The following is a 19,504-nucleotide window of genomic DNA, read 5'->3' on the forward strand; positions in this document are numbered from 1 at the left end:
ATATGGTAAATATACTTGACAGTACAAAATATCATAAAAACAGACAATAGAAGAAACAAGTTGCTTGAATTGGATGAGACAAAAAATTCTAGTGTAGCAGCAGAACAAAGAGTGATCTGATGAATACGCTTCATTTATTTCTAGTGCAGCAGAACGAACACTGCTCAACAAACAAATGAATAGAGTTCTTTCAGAGCCATTGCACGTTAAAAAAAATACTGAGTTGTATAACGTCATACTTCTTCCTCCTAATAACTATGTACAATCATCCCGTGCTGTACATATCGTACAAACAAAAATAGGAGAGTAACGAATCGGCAAGTCTTTTCGTCAGATCTCCACAGTGCTCTCTTCGTATCGTTATATTCTCTACTGCATAATAGATATTGTGTGCTATACATGTCGAATGAAAAGCAAATTTAAAACTACAGCTCAAGCTTTCTACTGAGACCTGATAGCTGGGAGCTCTGCAGTCCATGCTATGGCAGTCCCTTTCTCTAAGTAGCCAACTTATGTAGAATAATGATTAATAGCTGAAAGCAAAGTGGAGGGTGTAGATGTAGATATTGTTGAAGCAGCTGTGTGCATCTTCTTCCTCATAAAGAATTGAGCAGGTGAACTTTGCCCAAAGAATTTGTTGGAGATGCTACCCACAGTTTGAAGGACGTTGGTCATGAAGTTTTTGATCCATTTGGTCTGTTATGGTAATGGAGAAGTAGCCAGCTGCTCCCGAGATTTATTGTTGAAGCGTTTGAAACTTGATGTGTTTCAACATCCACCGCTTTCTCCCCGAGAGAACCTAGTACCCTGAGATATAATCATGCAGCTTGTCATTTCACAGGAAATAAAAAAGCACCAGTTCATCCACTGTTTAGGTAATAATGACTGAGGCTTTTCAACAAAACATTGCATGTTTCTTTCCTTTTAAAGCATGGTTAAAAATGTGTACTCTCAGTAGCTTCTCGTCTCTGTTTGGGTCAAAGGGTCATAATCGTAAGCTTCGCCAGCCTTGACAAAGCGTCCCTTCACACGCCTTCTGACATCTGCCCTTGCTTTGCGAGATGCATACCGCACTCTTTTGTCAAACCTATCACAAATTTAAGACAAGGAACCATATAATTCCTTACAAGCAGCAAAACAGGTGTGCAATTTGAACAATTTAAACAGACTGTCCATTATCAATGCAACCTCAGATGGAAGTAATCCAATGGAAGTATTTATGCATAATTGTAAGTAAATCATACATGGAGACAGAAGTACACAGATACAGACAAGCATCTCTACTTCTGAGTGAACATTCAATTCTTTCTCTCTCCCATTAAAGTGACATGCTATCAATAAAAAACAACTAAGGAATTCAGAAAAAATGAACCCGAGAAATCTATACCCAAATGACTGCATTGCAAGGTAAAGTTAAAGCAACTAAAAGCACAATTTTTATTTCAGCAATTATGTCTAAAGCTGAATCCAACAAATCGTCACACCATGCAAGTTTAAACATAATTTTCGGTTCAGTACTAACTTGCGTGTCTTCTTCTTTTCCTTGTAACGCAAGACAGCTTTACTACGGCTTGCTGATGTAAAAGATGTCTCAGGACAAGGAGGACACCATGGAGGTTCACCCATAAGAAGCATCGAAGAAGCATCGCATTCTTGATAATCACCAGCATTACTGTCGCCAGTAAGGCCAGAAAATGAGAGGCTTGAGTGTCCTTGCTTCGCCGTGAAACAAAGGATTGGTTCAGTTTTAGTACTCATTATAGAATCAGCAGATGCTGCATTGCTGCATGCTGGCTGCATTGCATTGACCAGCCCAGCTGAGGAGCCCTGCATATGGGCAAACAATTCATATCATGGGAACATTTCACGCGAGTGATTTCCAAAAGCGTTAGTTAATAAAGAAGAATTGCTTCTAGTGTTAATGATATGAGATATGTACAACCACATCAAATTGAGTAAAACAGTTCTAAATGAGATGAGTAAACAAGTTAACACAATAAATTACAAAGAGCAGGTCAACTAAATAATAAAATTTGCTAACCACCAGATACCATCTCAGTGAAAACTTGATGGATACTCCTTGGATTTATGCTAATTTTGAGGAATGTATATGCTAATATTTTTTTAGAGCTTCCAATGATAATAACCACAGGAAATTTATGTTACAGATCCTATTGAAATTTGAGGATTATGGCTAACATGTATCACTATCAATAGGGCCATAATTTTAAAATTAAGAAAACGGCGATAATTTTAAAATTAAGGGAAAAATACATGCAGTGATGCACAGAAATATGGTAATTAGTCACATTGAGAACTGGGCCTAACATGCCATGCACTTCTGCATCTGAGTAAAAACACACCAGATTCCAAGACAAACAACAAAAACAGCTTTGTTTAAAATTATCTTGAAAAATTCATAAACAAAAAATTAGCAATTAGAATAATGAAAGAACAATTGTACCCTTTTTAATTAATTAATTTTTATATTTTAAAATGTGGTTTATCAAGAGAGAGCATCAGATTCACTATTTATACTAAATAAAGAAAGAAGCCACATAAACACAGCACAAGAATATTTGGAACACAACAGAACAGGAACTGATAGTATCATACATGCAAGAATGGTAATGCTGACTATGATTGTGTGCACATTATAAAGCATGATAAAATAAGATAAGAAACCTCAGCAGCAACTGCACCCTGACAGTTTGAATCAGCAGCAGACATGTCCTTTGTCCCAAACAAACTTTCAATTCCACCATTCTCAAGAAGCTCTTCTGAATGATTGAGAGTTACACCAAAAAGTTCTTCATAATTCTCAAAGTTCAAATCCATTTCATCCATATTGAAATCCTCATAGAGGTCATCATCTTCACAGAATGCAAGACCTTTTGTAGCAGAACAGCATAACTGCACATCAATGAAGTAAAAATTTGCAAAGGTCATTGATAAATAAAAATAAAACGAAAATAAGCACAGACACCCAAACAACTGAGCATTCTAAATTTGGTGAACAATAGCTTCATGAGACATAAAAACACCTATAACCACAAGAGACAAAAAACTTCACAAAACACAACTTACATCGGCAAGATGCGAGTTCAAATCAAATCTGAGCTCTAGCAGATCATTCTAAACTGGAGAATTCCATATTCCAATACAAAGAATAAGAATGCACGTAAAATGAATAATGCATATATACCAAATTGTTCTAACAACAATGTAGTCATGCACGAAACTGCTCACCAGGTGAAAATTGATTTCATTCGAGACTGATACTTGTAACTCTATTTTGCACGACGACTCAATTTAGGATGAAGTAAAATTATTGATTTATTTAGTTTTCCTCCCCATCTCTTAAAAACTCTATCTTTTTGTCCCTTTGATGAAAATCCACTGCCTCTTTTCAAAACTAACAAGGGTTTGTATGTATTCCCTCCCTCTCATGAGGTTTTGTCCCCTCATTCTTATTGTCACCTCTCTCCCTTTTTCTCTACCTTGGATACCATATCCCATGGGTTCCTAGTTTGATCCTTGATGGTAATATGTTCAACTAACTTAACACATTTTGGAACAGTGAAATAGCACAAAAAAAAGCACTAATCATCAAACCATTAACCTATAGACACAGAAAGATGTTACTGCAGTGCAATAGGGTACTCTATCAAAGAAAAAACATGCTGGATTGCTGAAATTTCAATAAAACTTTTAAAGAATCAGAATGAAGAATTTCAAAATAGCATTTACCTTTGGCAAAGGTGGATTATTCGCTGATCCGTGGATTTGATCAAGATTCTGTGTCGTAGAGTTAATTCCAGGCACAGATGTAGCCCCAACCCTAACATTTGACTTATCTGCATCACACACATCATTGGCCTCAACACCACCTCCAGCTGCATTCTGGCTAATTGAGTCCTCATTAGGTCCCCAGGAATTCTTTATGCTATTATCAGTTATGCTCATCAGACCCAGTTCCTGCTCACAAGCAGATTCACCTCCAGATGGAAAATCTAACACAAATGACCAGATTGAAGACAGCTCAGAAGCTGACGGGCAGCCAGAATAACAGTTGATTGTTTGCCTCTTATGGCTTGAGGCCGATGTAGAGGTTCCATGACCAATCCAATCACAATTCTGACAAAGGGAAACCCTTTCTTCAGCACATCTAACTAATGCCGGTTGGGAATTACATCTTTCACATAAAAGTGTCCTTGAATGGCGTTTGGACAGGGCATTGGCTAAATGAACGTTTCGGTCACATGATAAACATAAGCATGCTGCATCTGAACGGCAATAAACAATAGACCTCTGATCCCCACAAAAGTCACACATGTAGCCCATTTTCCCAAATCAATATTTTTGTAAATCACAGCTCCTAATAAAACTATATCAGTCAACCTAAAGATACAAGCTTCTTGAAGTGGCGACGACGATCCCTTTGTTGTAATTGCAACCTTCAAAAATATCACACAAAAACAATACTTAATACAAACCCACAGATAAAAATACTCAGTACAAACCGAGAGATAAAAGTATAGACACACCAGATTTAATACAGCTGCATAAAATGCAAAAACAAAGTACTGTTGCCCTGATTAAACACCACAGATGGTGTACGTACACAAACAAACAAATTAATATTTGAATCCAGCAAATAAAACAGCACCAAACAAGAAAATTTTACTCTTTTATTAATTATAAGTCTGATCCACTTAAATAAATAAATAAAACAGAAAATCACTCTGCTTCGGAAAAAAAATACACTTTTTCAAAAAATAGCTTTTCTTATCTCAGAATTATGAGCTAGTAAAGTAAAATATCAAACAAATATCAGGCAAATGAATCAAACCCAGAAGCAAAAAGTAATTCTCATCACAAAATTATATGTACACATCTATCAATACAAAAACTTTAGGAAAACAAACACACGAACAAGCCAACCTCCATAAAAGGGCTAAACTGAACGTATTAAACAACAAACAAACAACATATTTCTGAAGCAAGGAAAAACATAGAAGGGGAAACAAGACAAATCTGATGACAAAAATCAAAACTCGTACTCAATCAACGACACCCAGATAAGAAAATTGAACGAGAAAAAGCAAGGAAAAGCTGAGAAATTACCGTGCGCAAAGAGAAGACAAGATCGGTAAAGAGGGCTGTGTGTCAAAATAATCCAAAGATAATAATAATCTTCTTCAAAATTTTAATTAGAGGAGCAAAAAACCATTAAAGAAGCAGGAGCTTTCCAGAATCCATCTCTGCAAACGAAGAGAAATAAGATAAGAGTGGGTCGCGTTGGAATAGGAAATGTGACATAAGCTGATAAAAAGTGCAATGAGAGAGGAAATAAAATTTTATAAATTGAAAAGTGCAATGAAAGAGAAAATGAAATAGTTTATTATTATTATAATAGAATAAACATAAAATCTTAAAAGAAAATAATAAAAAAAAAACTTAATGTGTGTGGGGGCAAGTGGGGCAAGTGGGGCCCGGTCCTTTTCATAGTGAAAGGAAAAGTTAGGCCTTTCCTTCCTCTTTTCTTTGCTCCCTCCTATAAAAAGGCTTTTATTCATAATAATAATAATAATTATAATAATACACTTTTCTGATTGTTTTTTTTAATTGTTTTTTTAAAAGTAAAAAAGTGCTGAAAAGCGCTTTCACATGCTCACACTTTGCGGATAAACAGTGAGCGTTATTTGCTTCATTTGTTGTACACGTGTTTTTTTTTTTTTTGGGGGGGTTTTACTTTTTGCTTTTGATTTGTCCACTTGGGTTTTCTGATACCTGGCGGCCGCGGGAGCGATTTTTTAAGTACGGATGTCAAATTGGCAAATGCCATTATTTATTTATTTATTTATTTTTATACTTAATTAAATTCTCTGATTAATTTGTATAAACTTATCTTAAATCTACAGAAACCCTCTCACGGGGATGACGCCAATCGATTGTGTACTCCACAACAAATCTATTTTTAGTGCCTTGAAAGTTAATAGAAAAAGAAAAGAAATATTCAAACTTTGGATCATTAGGCATGCAATTTTTTTTATTAATTCCTAATCATATGCCATTTTCATTGGTCCAGCTTCCATTTACCATTATATATATAAAAATAAGATAAATCAGAAATATCTTTGGAGGCTCTTCTTATATCCCACCCACAGATCAGGTGCTCTTTGATTTGATTATACGATAATTGATCTTTTTTTTTTTAAAAAAAAAAAGAATCGAAAACTGAGATATTTTGGTTGGTTTGGGAAAACAGACAAAAAATAGTTGGCTGAAATAAAAAGATATTTTTGGGTTTGATTTCACGTGAGCCGTTTACTACTAATACTCGTAAACGGTACGCTGTGAGCCCAGGGGCAGCAGGGAAACATACAACTTAGAAATTGCTTCTGCTGTTGCTGTGAAGGGAAAACTGGAAGGACAGGTGGCAGTAAATAGGGAGAGAGTAGGAAAACAATGTGTACTCGGGAGAGTTAGGAGAGGGGAGAACCAACTAAAGCTATTAGCTAATAGTTTCAGATAAGGCATTTGTACGTAATGAATGAGCCACTAGACAGACAAAGAAAAGACATGTGAGATTCAACCCTACAACTGGCAAAAGCGCATCGCTTTTTCTAATTATTTTTATTATTTTCCCGAACTACCCCTCTTCTCTTTTTTCTCTCCCTGTGTTAAATGATTGACCACCACTTCACTGCCCGTATGTGGCCCACGCAAAGCCAGGACAAATGGTCAAATCTCAATCTTTCATTTAATGCCAATGGGACTTTTAAAGTGAAAGCAGTACAAGCAAATGTTGACCTACGACAAAGCAGCCTGTCTGTTTGGTTGGAAAGAAAATATAGACGGGAAAATAATTTTTAGGGTGGGAAGTTTTATTTTCCAAGTTCGCAAAATTATTTCCTCTCTGGCCCAACACTATACTTTTTCTCCGAAAGTGGAAAGCAAATAAGCAAAAAGAATGGAGTTGGTGTACTGATTTGGGAACAATTATCATACAACTCATACTCTATTATAACTTTCAAAATTTAGACATGCAATAAAAAGTTTGACAAGGAATTAAAGATATAAAACTTGCAACAAAGAGTGAGACTGAGAGAAACTATTTATTCTATACACGGCTGATTATGCAAATTTTTATTTTTTATTTTCACATTTAAACAGCTTTTAGAAATTAGAATTATGAAATAATCTTTCATATTCATAGAATTTAAAAGAAACAATAATTTCTTAACGCATTTAATTGCAATTAATAAAGACGCCCCCAGGGGGAAGGGGTGTAATCAAAGTAGTACTCTGCCCACAGACTTTTTTTTCTCGTTTTATATCGTTTTGTTTATTTTCTATTAAGGTACAAACACAGTGAGTTCACACTCTTTTCAACCACTATTTGCAAAATCTACTTTTACTCGAACTCCCACACTCTGTTCATTAACATACTTCAAAATCCAAAACCTTAAAAAGCCTCTCTCTTTCTTCCCCCCATTTTTTTAAATTTTGTACCAATATTCAGCACCCACCCGCACAACAACAGTTGAGGGCAAATACTATCTTATCCCATAACCACTGTTGCTTTTTATAGTCGATAGCAATTAGCAAGTAATCCTGTAGCACCTAGATCCCACGTATAACCTAACTCTCATGAATTACATGAAAAAACAAAAAAAAAAAGCTTACCGTACCATATGATGGGAACAGGGCAGGAGTGATGCTTGGAAAAATCTAAGGCATATCAGATGACAGATGCTTCTTTTAATGAGGGATCTTATTGCTGAAGCTTTTCAAAGCAAAAGTGGAATATACCTGAACACTTGGAATGCCCTTACCAGAATACCAGTCCACTTGCACAACTAGCATTGACAGTTTTCATATACTACCAAAGACGAATCCGTCCTGATCTCAATCAAACTAGAACAATCTGAATTTAACACAGTTAAATTTCTCTCAACATATTACAATCAATATTTAACATTTGTGGTCCATACATACACACCTCACAAACATCCAGTGGTCCTATTTTACAATTCAATAACCCAGTGACGTAGACATTTTAACTACTGAATCTCATTTCATTTCCCTTTTACTTTGGTATTTTTCCGAGATGGACTCACCATCATCAGGCACCCCATTTTGTAGATAATAAGCGGACCTCACACAGAAACCAAAATGTCATTTCTTTTGCGCCTAAAAATACCCGACTCCTACAGTCCTATGCTTGTTTGGTTGTTCAAACTACCCAGAAAGACCCAGGTTGGAATTGGGCTGGAAATATCCCATTACAACAACTACCGACACAAACTCGCATAGACTATTTTACATAATGAATGCCTCAGATATTAATATTCGGAGCAATATTTGAAAATTTGCTCTAGAGTTCCAGAAAAGCGAGTTTTATCCTCCAAATTATCTTCAGAAAAGGAAGCAACAGTGCACAATTACCTGTTTATACAATTTAAAAAAAGAAGTAAACATAATGCAAACAAGCAAATCATGATAAATCCACTCTACCTGGGTTGTGAAACAGTCTGCGCTGACCTGCTTGAAAGTTGCAACACCTGGGAAACACATCTACAGAGCCTAAAAATTCTCAAGTATCCAATTGCAAGGTTACCAATTGTAGCTTTTATTTCAGCAGAAAGCACTTCAGGTAGAGATTTCTGCATCACAGCAGTGGAAACTTCTAGGTGATAAGGAAGAATCTCTGAAGGATAAACCCCACTGTTTCACAAATCATGTGATTAGATAAATTGGTATGACTGTCTGACAAGAACATAAATGTACAAATCAACGTTCATTTAAATCAAAATGAAAACAGCAGACAACAATGACTGTCTCAGTAGAAGTTACAAGGCAGACATAATAACTTCAAGGTTCAAGCCCACTCACTTAAGCAGAATCTATCAATTTATTGGAGAAAACTATGGTGCAACGGTGGTACGGTATCACCGTTGCACCCAGCCGTTGGATCCCACTGGATTCATTCATTCAAGTGGATCCAACGGCTGGATACAACGGTGATACCGTATCACCGTTGTACCATAGCCGGACCCCAATTTATTAGTTTGAAAATTAGAAAAGATTTTACAATTCCAATCAAAACCGGTCCTAAGTTTATGGCTGGACCAGGTAAGCATCTTAACACCTAACTAATCAAAATATTAGACAGGCAAATGAGCAATCAAAGCAAATCCTTATTTTTTCTTTGACCACAGGACCTTCCACCACACCCCCCCCCCCCCTTTCTCCGGCACGGGGGTGGGGATCTATGATGGTAATTCCAGACATCAAATTTGTTTTTAGGATGTCTGGGGCTGAACTGAGAAAACAGTTTACCTAACCGACAAATCTCAAAGTGCAAATATCACTCATACAGGATTTATCAGCCACCGCAACCTCAACAATGAATTTAGTGAATTTCATTTATTCTCCTATAAGCAATAATTTCACCACATTGAACAATGTGACGCATCAAATCCAAACAATTCAAGAAGAGGGCAGGGACTTGTAAATATGCTTGATGAAGTCCAAAGATGCTAGTCAGTTGGATGGCGTTTAAAAGCCATTAAGACTTCGAATGCCCATAACTGTAAAGAACAACACCACCCGTCTAGAAAAGATAACTACATCTAGAGATTGTCATTCATAACAGGAAAACTAGCTAACATCAATATTCAAGTAAAGAAAAATTTAACCACATAGATAAAAGTTTGCAGAATATACACATGATACACTAAACAATACAATCAGCAGGACTTACCAATTCAAACATGTCACATCAAGAGTCATTGTCACTTTCCTACAACTATTAAAATCGATGAAACGAAGCTGCAAATCAAGCTGCCCAGCTGCAAAAACAAGAAAATCATAGATAAGCATCTATAAAGCATTAGTCATAAGCTCCTAGTCCAACAAACAAAAATTGAGTCAACATTTAATATCAAGGTAGGACAACATTTAATATCAAGGTAGAAAGGACACTGTTTACTGAGATCACAGCATACATGTATATAATAGGCAACTACAAATAAGATCCAAATCCAGTTAAATGTTGGCTGCTTGCAAACAAGGGAATGCAAAGTTACAAGTAACGTAACTGCTATTTAAGAAAAATATGCATTTGACAGATAAATAGATACTGTTGAAAAACAGAGGCAAAAGAAGGTAATAAATTACCAGATGGAGAGTTAAACTTTGCGTGGATCAGATTCCTAATCTCTATCCTTGCCAGCTGTACTTCCTCAACTACTGCTAAAAGATTATGTAAAATTGAACTGGTTTTCTGCATAATCAGAGCACATTTAAGTGCATAAGGAATTGCCAATAATCTTCCCTACTTTTACTACTCATAAAAGAATTATATATCTCCAGCCAGAACAACTGTAAGGAACCAACAAAGAGATTGCTTTTAATCACATGCTTAGTTTAATCATGGGGCAAAGATGCAGGACTGCAAACGAAGCAAATAGCTCTGACTCAGCACAGCTCAACAATGAACTTGTTTACTTAGATGAAACAACCTCAAATCAAATTTCGAAGACTAAGCAAGAAAAGCCTAAGCATGTGCTGCTTGGGTTGATAACCTAATGTAGAATGAGCTTGACGATTTATACATAATATTCTTTAACCTCCAAGTTCATTTGTACAGGCACTGAATGTAATCAGTACTTGTCATTCAACAAATATATACCTCTTAACATGTCAAAACGTAGTATTCAGTAGTACATCATATCAGATATGTTTCTTATTTGAGTCGAATTTCACAGCCTATTAAACCTCAAAAGAAGTGGCAACTAGACAACTGCTAAGTGTGCATAATATTTACTTCTTTTGGCTTTGTGATTTAAAGCTCACAACAAATGAAGGAGAAGAAAGCAGGAAAAACAAAGAAGTTAAGGGAAGAGACAGGAGAAAGACCAAGTTCCAGAACCAAAAGCATATATGAGATGGAGCAACCTACTTGCGTTTCTTGTGCCAAACTCTTGGGACCAATAGACTTCTTGGTGGACTCAGCATTGAACAAAAATCCAAAGGCAACACAGGCATCCATGTTTGGGAAGTTCTAAAGAACAAAACGACTTGATTTAGAAATGAGGAAAACAACTATATACATTAAAAAAAGAAACTAGTAAAGCTTACCTTTGTGATCTTTATATCATTTACTTTTTTTGAGACGACCATGCTTGAAACTGGATTGGTTATTTTTGTGAAGCTTTATTCACAAAACAAAAGTACCCATTAAATATGCCAATATCAAGAGATGCAACATATAGTTTATATAGAACTATGATACCGATTTAATAAAAAGATCTAGCAAGTCGCACCTTTGGCAGATGAAGCCAGAGTAGTTGAGAACAAGACAGTGATTAGAATTCTTCATTTCCAAATCATCGATTTCCCACAGCTGATGGAACAGCAGGCACGATCAATCTCTCATTCACAGAAGACATATTAAATGTATGTATCAACAAGAAATACAGCAAGTGTAGCAATACCTGCAAATCCTGGCATATAGTTCTGCAACACATTCTCTTTTTCAGTTTCTCATTAAGTAACATGAGAGTATCTGCACAACTTAGTTCACCTTTCATCTTAAAATAAGTGTGAAAGGATTTAACTAAGTTCTTTGTTTTTCTATCTAAACTTTCAACCTCTTGTCTCATTCTGGTCACACTGTCACCGGCAACCTGGCACAAAAGGGGGGAAAAAAATATGCAGTTCACCGGAAACTTGAAATCAATCCAATACTTTTACCTAAAAGTTTCTCAAGATCATGTGAGCATAATTAACATGGGTTTAAGAAGTTACATCAATCTACTTCTGTCAATTACGCAATGTTGTTAATTTGGAGATTCAATGGACTAAAGATGCAAACAGAAGTTTCAAAATAAAAATTTATCACTCCAGAAACACATATCAGATTGCCTACCAAGAAAATTTTACTTCTTAATTTTTTATAAAAAAGAGGAAATTCTGAATGAAATGACGTAGAAAAATGTTTTAACATTCTTATGCAGCTAGGCTTATACAAAAGATTTACAAATTAAAAGACACTTGCATATCTGATTTTTGCTCCCAGACTTAACTGACATGCATACCTCATGTTTGCTCCCAAAATTTACGAAGGATGAATCATGGAGATCATCATCAACTTGAGTATCTCTATTAGCAGGGGCAGACAGATGTCTGACATAATTCAACTTCAAAGTTTCAAACTTCTTAATTTTAGAGTCCAATAGCCGTCCTCTTTTCTGCATTCAAGTAAGAAGGCATGTAACAAATAATCATTTTTAGAAAAATTAAAAAAAATAATCCATTGAAAGTACCAGAAATTTGTCATGCTTCATGTGTGCAATCTGAAACATTGCCTTCGTATATACTATTTTGTAAAGCAACAATCTTGTTTCAGCAACTCTGCAACAGCCAACTCATCTCATCAACAATTTTATGCTAAACCAGTTTCCACCATCAATATATGCTATGCAGTCAAAGAACTACAAAAGAACCCACCTGCTTCTATGTCTAATATTACTGGACCGATCGTATGGTCTCTTTACATGCCAACCAAAGAACAGGGTTAGGAAGGAAATAGACTAATATAAGTTTCTTTTTAGGAAATTGAGTTCCATAAAATAATGATTTAATTGTTTTAGTTTTTAACTTATAGAACAAACCTGAGACAGGATTTCAGAACAAATCATCTCATATTTATAAATCTTCTGCAGGTGAGCCAAAATATCTTCCAACACAGCAATCTGCAGATTGACAAATTGAGTAAGCAACAATTAAAGAAGAAGAAATGATGAAATTTAGGCAAATAAAAGCAGCAAAAAGTAGTTTAATTCAAAAATTTTAGGTTTGTTCAAACAGGAGAAATATTTTTTTAAAAAAGGGAAACCAGGTACATACTGCTCCTGTATTCAGCTTCTCAATTGATGGAGAAAGAATTTGGTTTGTCTCGGCTGAGAACTTCAGTGAAATCTGCAAGGTGATCTCAAAAGTTATAAAGGGCTAGACGGGCATAAATAATCATCTATGCAAAAATCTTGTTAGGCTAGAAGGAGAGCATAACTATTTAGCAACATGTTACTCATACATCAGTCCAGTGCTTCAATGTTGCGTCAACTCCATTCTTCTCGTTTCCCTTCTTACTTCCATCAGATTGTTCAATCATCAACTCCAAGTCAGTACCTCCACTTTGATGAACTTTAAGCCTTTTCTGGATCCCACCGATATTATAGGCATTATGTGCATCCCCAAGAACTATTTCTTCACTTCTAATTTTCCCTCTAGAAGAATTGTCAAAATCTTGCACATAAAATGAATTCTGAGAATTGTAAAGTACTTGGAGACAATCATCATTAACATGTTCATCTGAATTGGACTTGGAAGATGATCCACTTCTGCTGAAATGTGAACGGGTACTGAGTGATGAATCACCTTGCTCTTTCCTATAAGGACTCCAAATTGGCTCTTTCCAAGTAGGACTCTGATAAGCAATTTATAAGAAGGGCTCTGAGTTCACTTTTGCACTTCACTTGGAATTTTGGACTTTATAAGCATCCAAGAACACCAAGAACACCAAGAATGTGAAAGCCAAGAGCAACTAAATAAAAGAGCTAGTGTTTGCAAGTAAATTAGGGGAGAAGGACCAATACCTTCAAAAGCAATGGCTCATTTATGGTTCTCAGGATATTTGGCGAAGTCGGCACACAAGTAGAGGCTTTTATCTTTTCCCCAGGGAGTTCCCCTTTGGTCAAGGATGGATCATTTGCAATTTGGAGATTCTTATCTGGGGTAGGCAATTGAAACTTCATCAAATTCATATCACCTGAAAGGGTTTGGAACTTCTTAACCGTTTCAGAAGCCTTTAGCAAAGCAGATGTATAGATGTCTCTGTCATCCACTCTTTTTACTTTAGTAAAGTCTGTGAGACGGTTAATCTCAATAAGAGGTGAATAAGAGTTGGTTCTCAGCTCAACTGCCAAAGAGTCCAAGTTGTTAACCGTGCCAGTCAAATGGTTACCACTAGTGGCATATTCTATTGAATTCCCATCTAACCCTGAATCAACAAGACTTCTACTCTGAACATCGTGCTTCAAGTTACCAGAAACACTGCCATGAGTTTCTGCCGGGGATGATAACTTCTGATCTAAGTTCTTCATTGGAGGTGACATAAATGTATCAAAGTCATTGGTTACTTTCAGGTCTTTTTTAAGATCAAGCGTAATCTCCTCTGCTGAAGTATCAGAAACCGATACAGCCAATGGTCCCTGCATGGGATTATTTGACATCAAGAGATGCTGAATCTTCCCTGGCATAGTCAACCGAGCAGGGGAAGCTGCTGCTGCAGTCACCTCAGTTTGCTTGTCTTCAGAAGGAATGGGATTGAACACATGATCCAGGGATTCTCCACCTTTTATAACACCTATTTTATTTTGGTTCAAACTGCCAACGTTCTCAGGGGTTCCATCGCCATCGCCATCTGTCACCTCAGTTTGTTTGTCTTCAGAAAGAATGGGACTGAACAAATGATCGAGGGATTCTCCACCACTTAAAATGCCCGTTTTATTTTGGTTCAAACTGCCAAAGTTCTTTGGGGTTCCACCACCACCACCATTCATGTTGGTTGTAATTGCATGTTCTACATTCTTCCTATCAGCACTTAAAAAATGCTTCTCCAAATTCATAACTGAGGCATCCACGTGCTGGAACTGGAGATTTCTGCCAGTTTCTTCCACAAAATTATTGACAGGAGATGCTGAAGACGAGAGGTACTCTGATAATCTACGTTTTGATTTTTCAATTTCCTCCCTAAGAACAGATGTATGGGCAGAAGGACTAGAAATTTTAACCTTCAAATGACTTTTCTGAATAGTTGAAACTTTCTCACCTACTTCTATATTTTCCTTACTAAAGAAAGAACTGGTTTTTTTGGGGGAAGGAGTAATAGTAGTATCAAGAAATATCTGCTTTCGCTTAGCAGATAACAAGATTATGGAACCTGATAAAGGAGATCCTGGATGTTGATCTGGAAGGTGCACAATAGGAGAATTATGTGTTCCATCTGCAGGAGGATTTCCTTTCAGCAAGTTCTGTGGGGAAAATAAATCTGAAGGTTTATGCTGTGAATTCAAACCCGTCCAATGAACTCTGTTCCCAATTACATCTGGTGGGTTGTCAAAACTACCAACAGGGATTTCAACATTCAGCATGTTTGTCCCAGTTACACCTTCAACAAAAGGGTTCTTTACCTGTGTTGGTAAAACCAAAACAGGACCAAGAATCAGATCCTTAAATGCCAATGAATAGCAGACATTGTTTGAATATCTATCCACTTTACGAGTTTCATAGACTGACTACACCAATAGCATGTGGGGAAAATTATTTAAAATATCAACAGAAAGTACATTGCTGACCACCACAACAATGAATGTTGACAAATGATTAACGATAACAGCAAAAGCCCAAAATTCTGCATCACATATGTATTTCAAACCAATTCAATAGCCAGTACAAAACACCAAAGAAAACAGTCATGTCCTATTGGTGCCATCACATTGACACATATAATTTTATACAGAGTAAGATTCATGGGAGCACAAGTTGAAAATATGTAGAAAAGTAAATATAAATGTAAAAGAAAAAAAATATGCGACAGCAATAAAAATTGATTGTTGTTTGTACAATATCTCCCAACAAAAAATTGCAAGTATTAGAGTAAAATGTAAAAACTGAAGACATCAACTAAGTAGTCCCTGTAATCTGTCTTTTTAAAATTCTTCAAGTGGTCAACTTTACTCAAAATGTAAATCTGAAAAAACTGAAGTACTATGGAAAACAAGCAAATTACTTTCCTGCAAGCAGGAGAAGTTCTTACATTATTTGGCTGATTAGGACTTTGGATGTGGTCACCGGCAGGGGCATCAGAAACTAGATAATCAATTCTACTGGAAGGGCAATCATGAGTAATCAGATCAGTGACAGTGGCCATAGAACCACCATTTGACTCGCCCGAAGAAGAATGGGCCATAGGAACTTCCGCTGCATACACATCATCAAAACCAACATCATGCATATCAGAACTGCTGTTGTCCTTTTTGTCCAAGCTGCCGCTCCCAACATCATTAAATATAGGAACCTCACTCTTTTTCAGTGACTTTGTATCAGCGGCAGAATCAAACAAAGAATCAACCAGTATATTCTCGCCTGATTCAGCTAAAAGTGCTTCAAGTGCAGGAGATAATCTTCCATAATCATACCTGTGAGAGTCATCTCCCACAAGGCTCATATCGTTAGAATCTCTACTGCCAGTGACTTTACCAACAGCCACAGGACTTTGCCCAATAGGCTTCTTAGGTTTTGTTAGTACCATAAAACTTCCAGGATCAGATGAAGTGGACACATGGGTAGGCGTTTTCTCTTCAAAGGCAAAAGTTTTCCCCGTTGGTGTCTTGAGGTCACCTGACTCTGACCTAACAAGACTTCGGAAATGCATGGAAAATGCTGTTGAATCCATTGTAATATCATGATTGTCATCAGAAGCAGCAGAATCAGATAACTGCCCCGATCTGATGAAACTCGATGATACAGGGCCAAAAAAGTTTTCTTCTGCAAAATGAAATAAAAACAAGTCCTTCAATACTTCTTTTAACGCATTTTTTAACTTTCTCAGAAAAAGAAAGAATATCATTACTGATTTCCCTGTTGCAGACTCTCCATTCATGTATCACCTAGTGATGGCTATCTCAATATTGCATGATCAAAAGATTTATAGTAAAAGCACAAAAATTATTAGCCAAAAGACTTCCTGTTCAAACAATTTTTAGTCTCCCTCCACAATTACCACTAATTTCTTTTTTTTTCCCCTTATTTCAACTAGTGGCAAAATCTATTGTTTACAAACAATTGATAACATTACTAGCACATAATCTACATCTCATATCTGACAGCTGCCACAAATTCACCAAACCCACCGTTTATGAGCATTTAAAAACTTACAAAACAAAATGAAACACTGACCGTCATTAGAGGTAGCAGAGCCAACTACGCTACTCCCAGGGGAAGGCGACCCCATTGGCTGTAAAAACGACTTCCTAAAAACAACCTCACCATCGTCCACCGGCGACATCTCCTTGGAATCGTCACTGTCGACGGCCAAGTCTCTAAAAAACCCGAGCACTTGACGATCATCCTCCTCCGAGCTCGATTTCCGGCCGGAACCCTCAGGCGGCGTCTCATAGTCCTCATCCCGGTTGAAAATGTGCACGGACGTGATCTCTCGGTCGGCGAAACTCACGCGCCGCAGCCGTTTCTTCCGTAGAGCGACTGTTTCTTCGTCGGTCTCGGTGTTGAAATGTTCGTCGGGATCTTTCGAAGCCATGAGATTCGATTTTGGAGGAACGTTGAAAAGGATTTCGATTCTTAGGGTTTTTTGAAATTCGAATGTTGTTTGGTTTTGTATTGCGGGAAAGTTTGTATTATATGGCAATTTGAATTGAACGCGACTGAGAGTTTTCAACTCCACTTACCCGCTCTTCTTGTTTCTTAAATGTGATGCGAGCAAAAAGGCCACCCGGCAGCCAGGCAATATCCACTAGCCCATTTAATTTTTATTTATTTAAATACTTGATAAAAAAAAAATACCGAAAATACAATTTAAATATGTATTGAACAAAATATTCAATTTTACTTTTCATTTTTTCTTTTTACCTTTTTATATAATATATATATAGATAGATAAAATGTGTATTTATAAATAAAAATTGTTGTACAAATTATTTTCATATAAATTGGTGTGTCTCTAATTAATTGAATGAGAATAAAAAAAAGTAAAAATAAATCACGAAAATTGTGTGGTGTTTTCTATTCAATTAATCATTTTATGTGATCAAAAAATAATTTATTTAATAATTTGTTTCACGACCCGACCCCTGAGTACTTGAGAATTAGGAATATTTTAATTGTTACAATACTTAGAAATAATATCCGAACAACACTAAAATAATGAGAAATTTGATTGAAGCACCTATTTACCGCCATATTCAAGTCAAATTCTAGTAAACCTTATAAATGCAATAAATATGAATAAACTATATCTAAATCTAAAGTTAAAAGACTTCTGAGAAGACTCTAAATTATAACAGAATAATCGATTGAAAACTATGTACTTCTCAGTTATAAGAAAACATCCAACTCTCATTTACTTTATGTTGTCGACATCCTACGACCTGAAAAAGCATGAATGAGCTAATTCTTAGTGCATAGATACAAGCTATTGAGATTTTAATAACATTAATACAACAATAGATAACCATATATTAGTAAAGCAATAAAACAACTTTCACACACATAAGCAATCTAAAATATGTACATGCTAGCTCAACAACATTTAATCAAACAACAAACGTGCAATCATCATACAATGTCAAATCACATAATTGAACAAGCTAACATCCCATTAATAATTATAGTCAATAAACATAGCATAGCCTAAATGAAAGCCAACACAGTCACTTGTTGTCCTTATGGATACAGTGACCACCCACCCTGGAGACTACGGAGGGATGAAGTAAAATGATTTAATATCTTTTCTCAGAGCACAAATTGATTTTCACCCTTAAGGATATAGTGACCACCCTTAAGACTATGGAGAAATGAAATAAAATGGTTTAATATCTTTTATCGGAGCACAAACTGATTTTCATAGAAATATGGCAATCTTAATTTCAAAACTCTATAGTTGATGGTTGACAGTAGTAAAATCAATTAGTTTTTAGAGAAATTAGGTGGCAATTTGGGTCAAGATTCGTTTTATTCGAAATGAATTAAATGGATTTGGGTTCGAAAAAATTAAGTTATTTAATAAATGGGTGAATTCGATTCGATTCGTTAAATTAACGAATTGAATGTGGGTTTGAAGATATTGGTTCGTTTATTCATTTAATAAATGGGTTATAAACAAATCGAATACAATCTAATCATTTAAGAGTAATGATACAGCCACAAACTCTTGTACAAACTTATTTTGTACAAACTGATGTGGCATTAATTCATTGGTTGAATGAAAATATAAATTAATAAAAAAAAATTATGTGGGCCAAGTGATATTTAATTCAACCAATCTTATCATGCCACATCAATTTGTACAAAATAAGTTTGTACAAGAGTTTGTGACTGTATCATTACTCATCATTTAAAATTCGTTTAATTAAATTACTTATTTATTCTTAAATATTTATGAAATTTTTTAAAATTTGAAAGTTAATCTAGTAATTATAAATAATAATAAGACAATATATAAATGAGATGAAAAACTTTATAGTTTAGATTATTTATTTAATTTCTGCAAATGAATCATATTCAATTCAATTTGTTATGAATTCATTTATTATTAGGATAAACGAATAATGAACGAATTTGGATTCAATTCGATTCGTTTATTAATTCTATTAAAAGAATTAAAAGAATCGAACCGAATATTTATTTAATA

At 35.6% G+C, this 19,504-nt stretch overlaps 2 protein-coding genes across 5 annotated transcripts; both read right to left on the reverse strand.

Annotated features, from left to right (window-relative positions):
* Nucleotides 1-89: 89 nt before the first annotated feature.
* Nucleotides 90-5,362, reverse strand: LOC18051723 (zinc finger protein CONSTANS-LIKE 9). The gene is made up of 6 exons (XM_006447785.2): nucleotides 5,128-5,362; nucleotides 3,751-4,457; nucleotides 2,686-2,913; nucleotides 1,523-1,827; nucleotides 950-1,087; nucleotides 90-807 (listed from the first exon to the last, which is right to left on the reverse strand). Exons 2-5 carry the CDS (start codon nucleotides 4,342-4,344, stop codon nucleotides 952-954), a joined length of 1,263 nt encoding a protein of 420 aa, XP_006447848.1. The 5' UTR covers nucleotides 4,345-4,457; nucleotides 5,128-5,362; the 3' UTR covers nucleotides 90-807; nucleotides 950-951.
* A 2,322-nt stretch (nucleotides 5,363-7,684) lies between these two features.
* On the reverse strand, nucleotides 7,685-17,546 carry LOC18051724. 4 transcript variants are annotated; one of them, XM_024191476.1, is made up of 17 exons: nucleotides 17,035-17,546; nucleotides 15,893-16,623; nucleotides 13,671-15,266; nucleotides 13,109-13,501; nucleotides 12,922-12,993; nucleotides 12,687-12,767; nucleotides 12,523-12,563; nucleotides 12,339-12,426; nucleotides 12,111-12,263; nucleotides 11,508-11,699; nucleotides 11,337-11,416; nucleotides 11,152-11,224; nucleotides 10,973-11,074; nucleotides 10,189-10,294; nucleotides 9,773-9,860; nucleotides 8,551-8,733; nucleotides 7,685-8,454 (listed from the first exon to the last, which is right to left on the reverse strand). In XM_024191476.1, the coding sequence occupies exons 1-17, from the start codon at nucleotides 17,393-17,395 to the stop codon at nucleotides 8,451-8,453; spliced, it is 4,344 nt and encodes a 1,447-aa protein (XP_024047244.1). In that variant the 5' UTR covers nucleotides 17,396-17,546; the 3' UTR covers nucleotides 7,685-8,450. The 4 variants fall into 4 exon arrangements, with proteins under 4 accessions (XP_024047244.1, XP_024047243.1, XP_024047242.1 ...); XM_024191475.1 differs by having other exon boundaries at nucleotides 7,685-8,422; nucleotides 8,524-8,733; XM_024191474.1 differs by having other exon boundaries at nucleotides 8,524-8,733.
* Nucleotides 17,547-19,504: the final 1,958 nt, after the last annotated feature.

The sequence above is a fragment of the Citrus clementina genome, unplaced genomic scaffold (assembly GCF_000493195.1).
Source record: "Citrus clementina cultivar Clemenules unplaced genomic scaffold, Citrus_clementina_v1.0 scaffold_2, whole genome shotgun sequence".
NCBI lineage: Eukaryota > Viridiplantae > Streptophyta > Magnoliopsida > Sapindales > Rutaceae > Citrus > Citrus x clementina.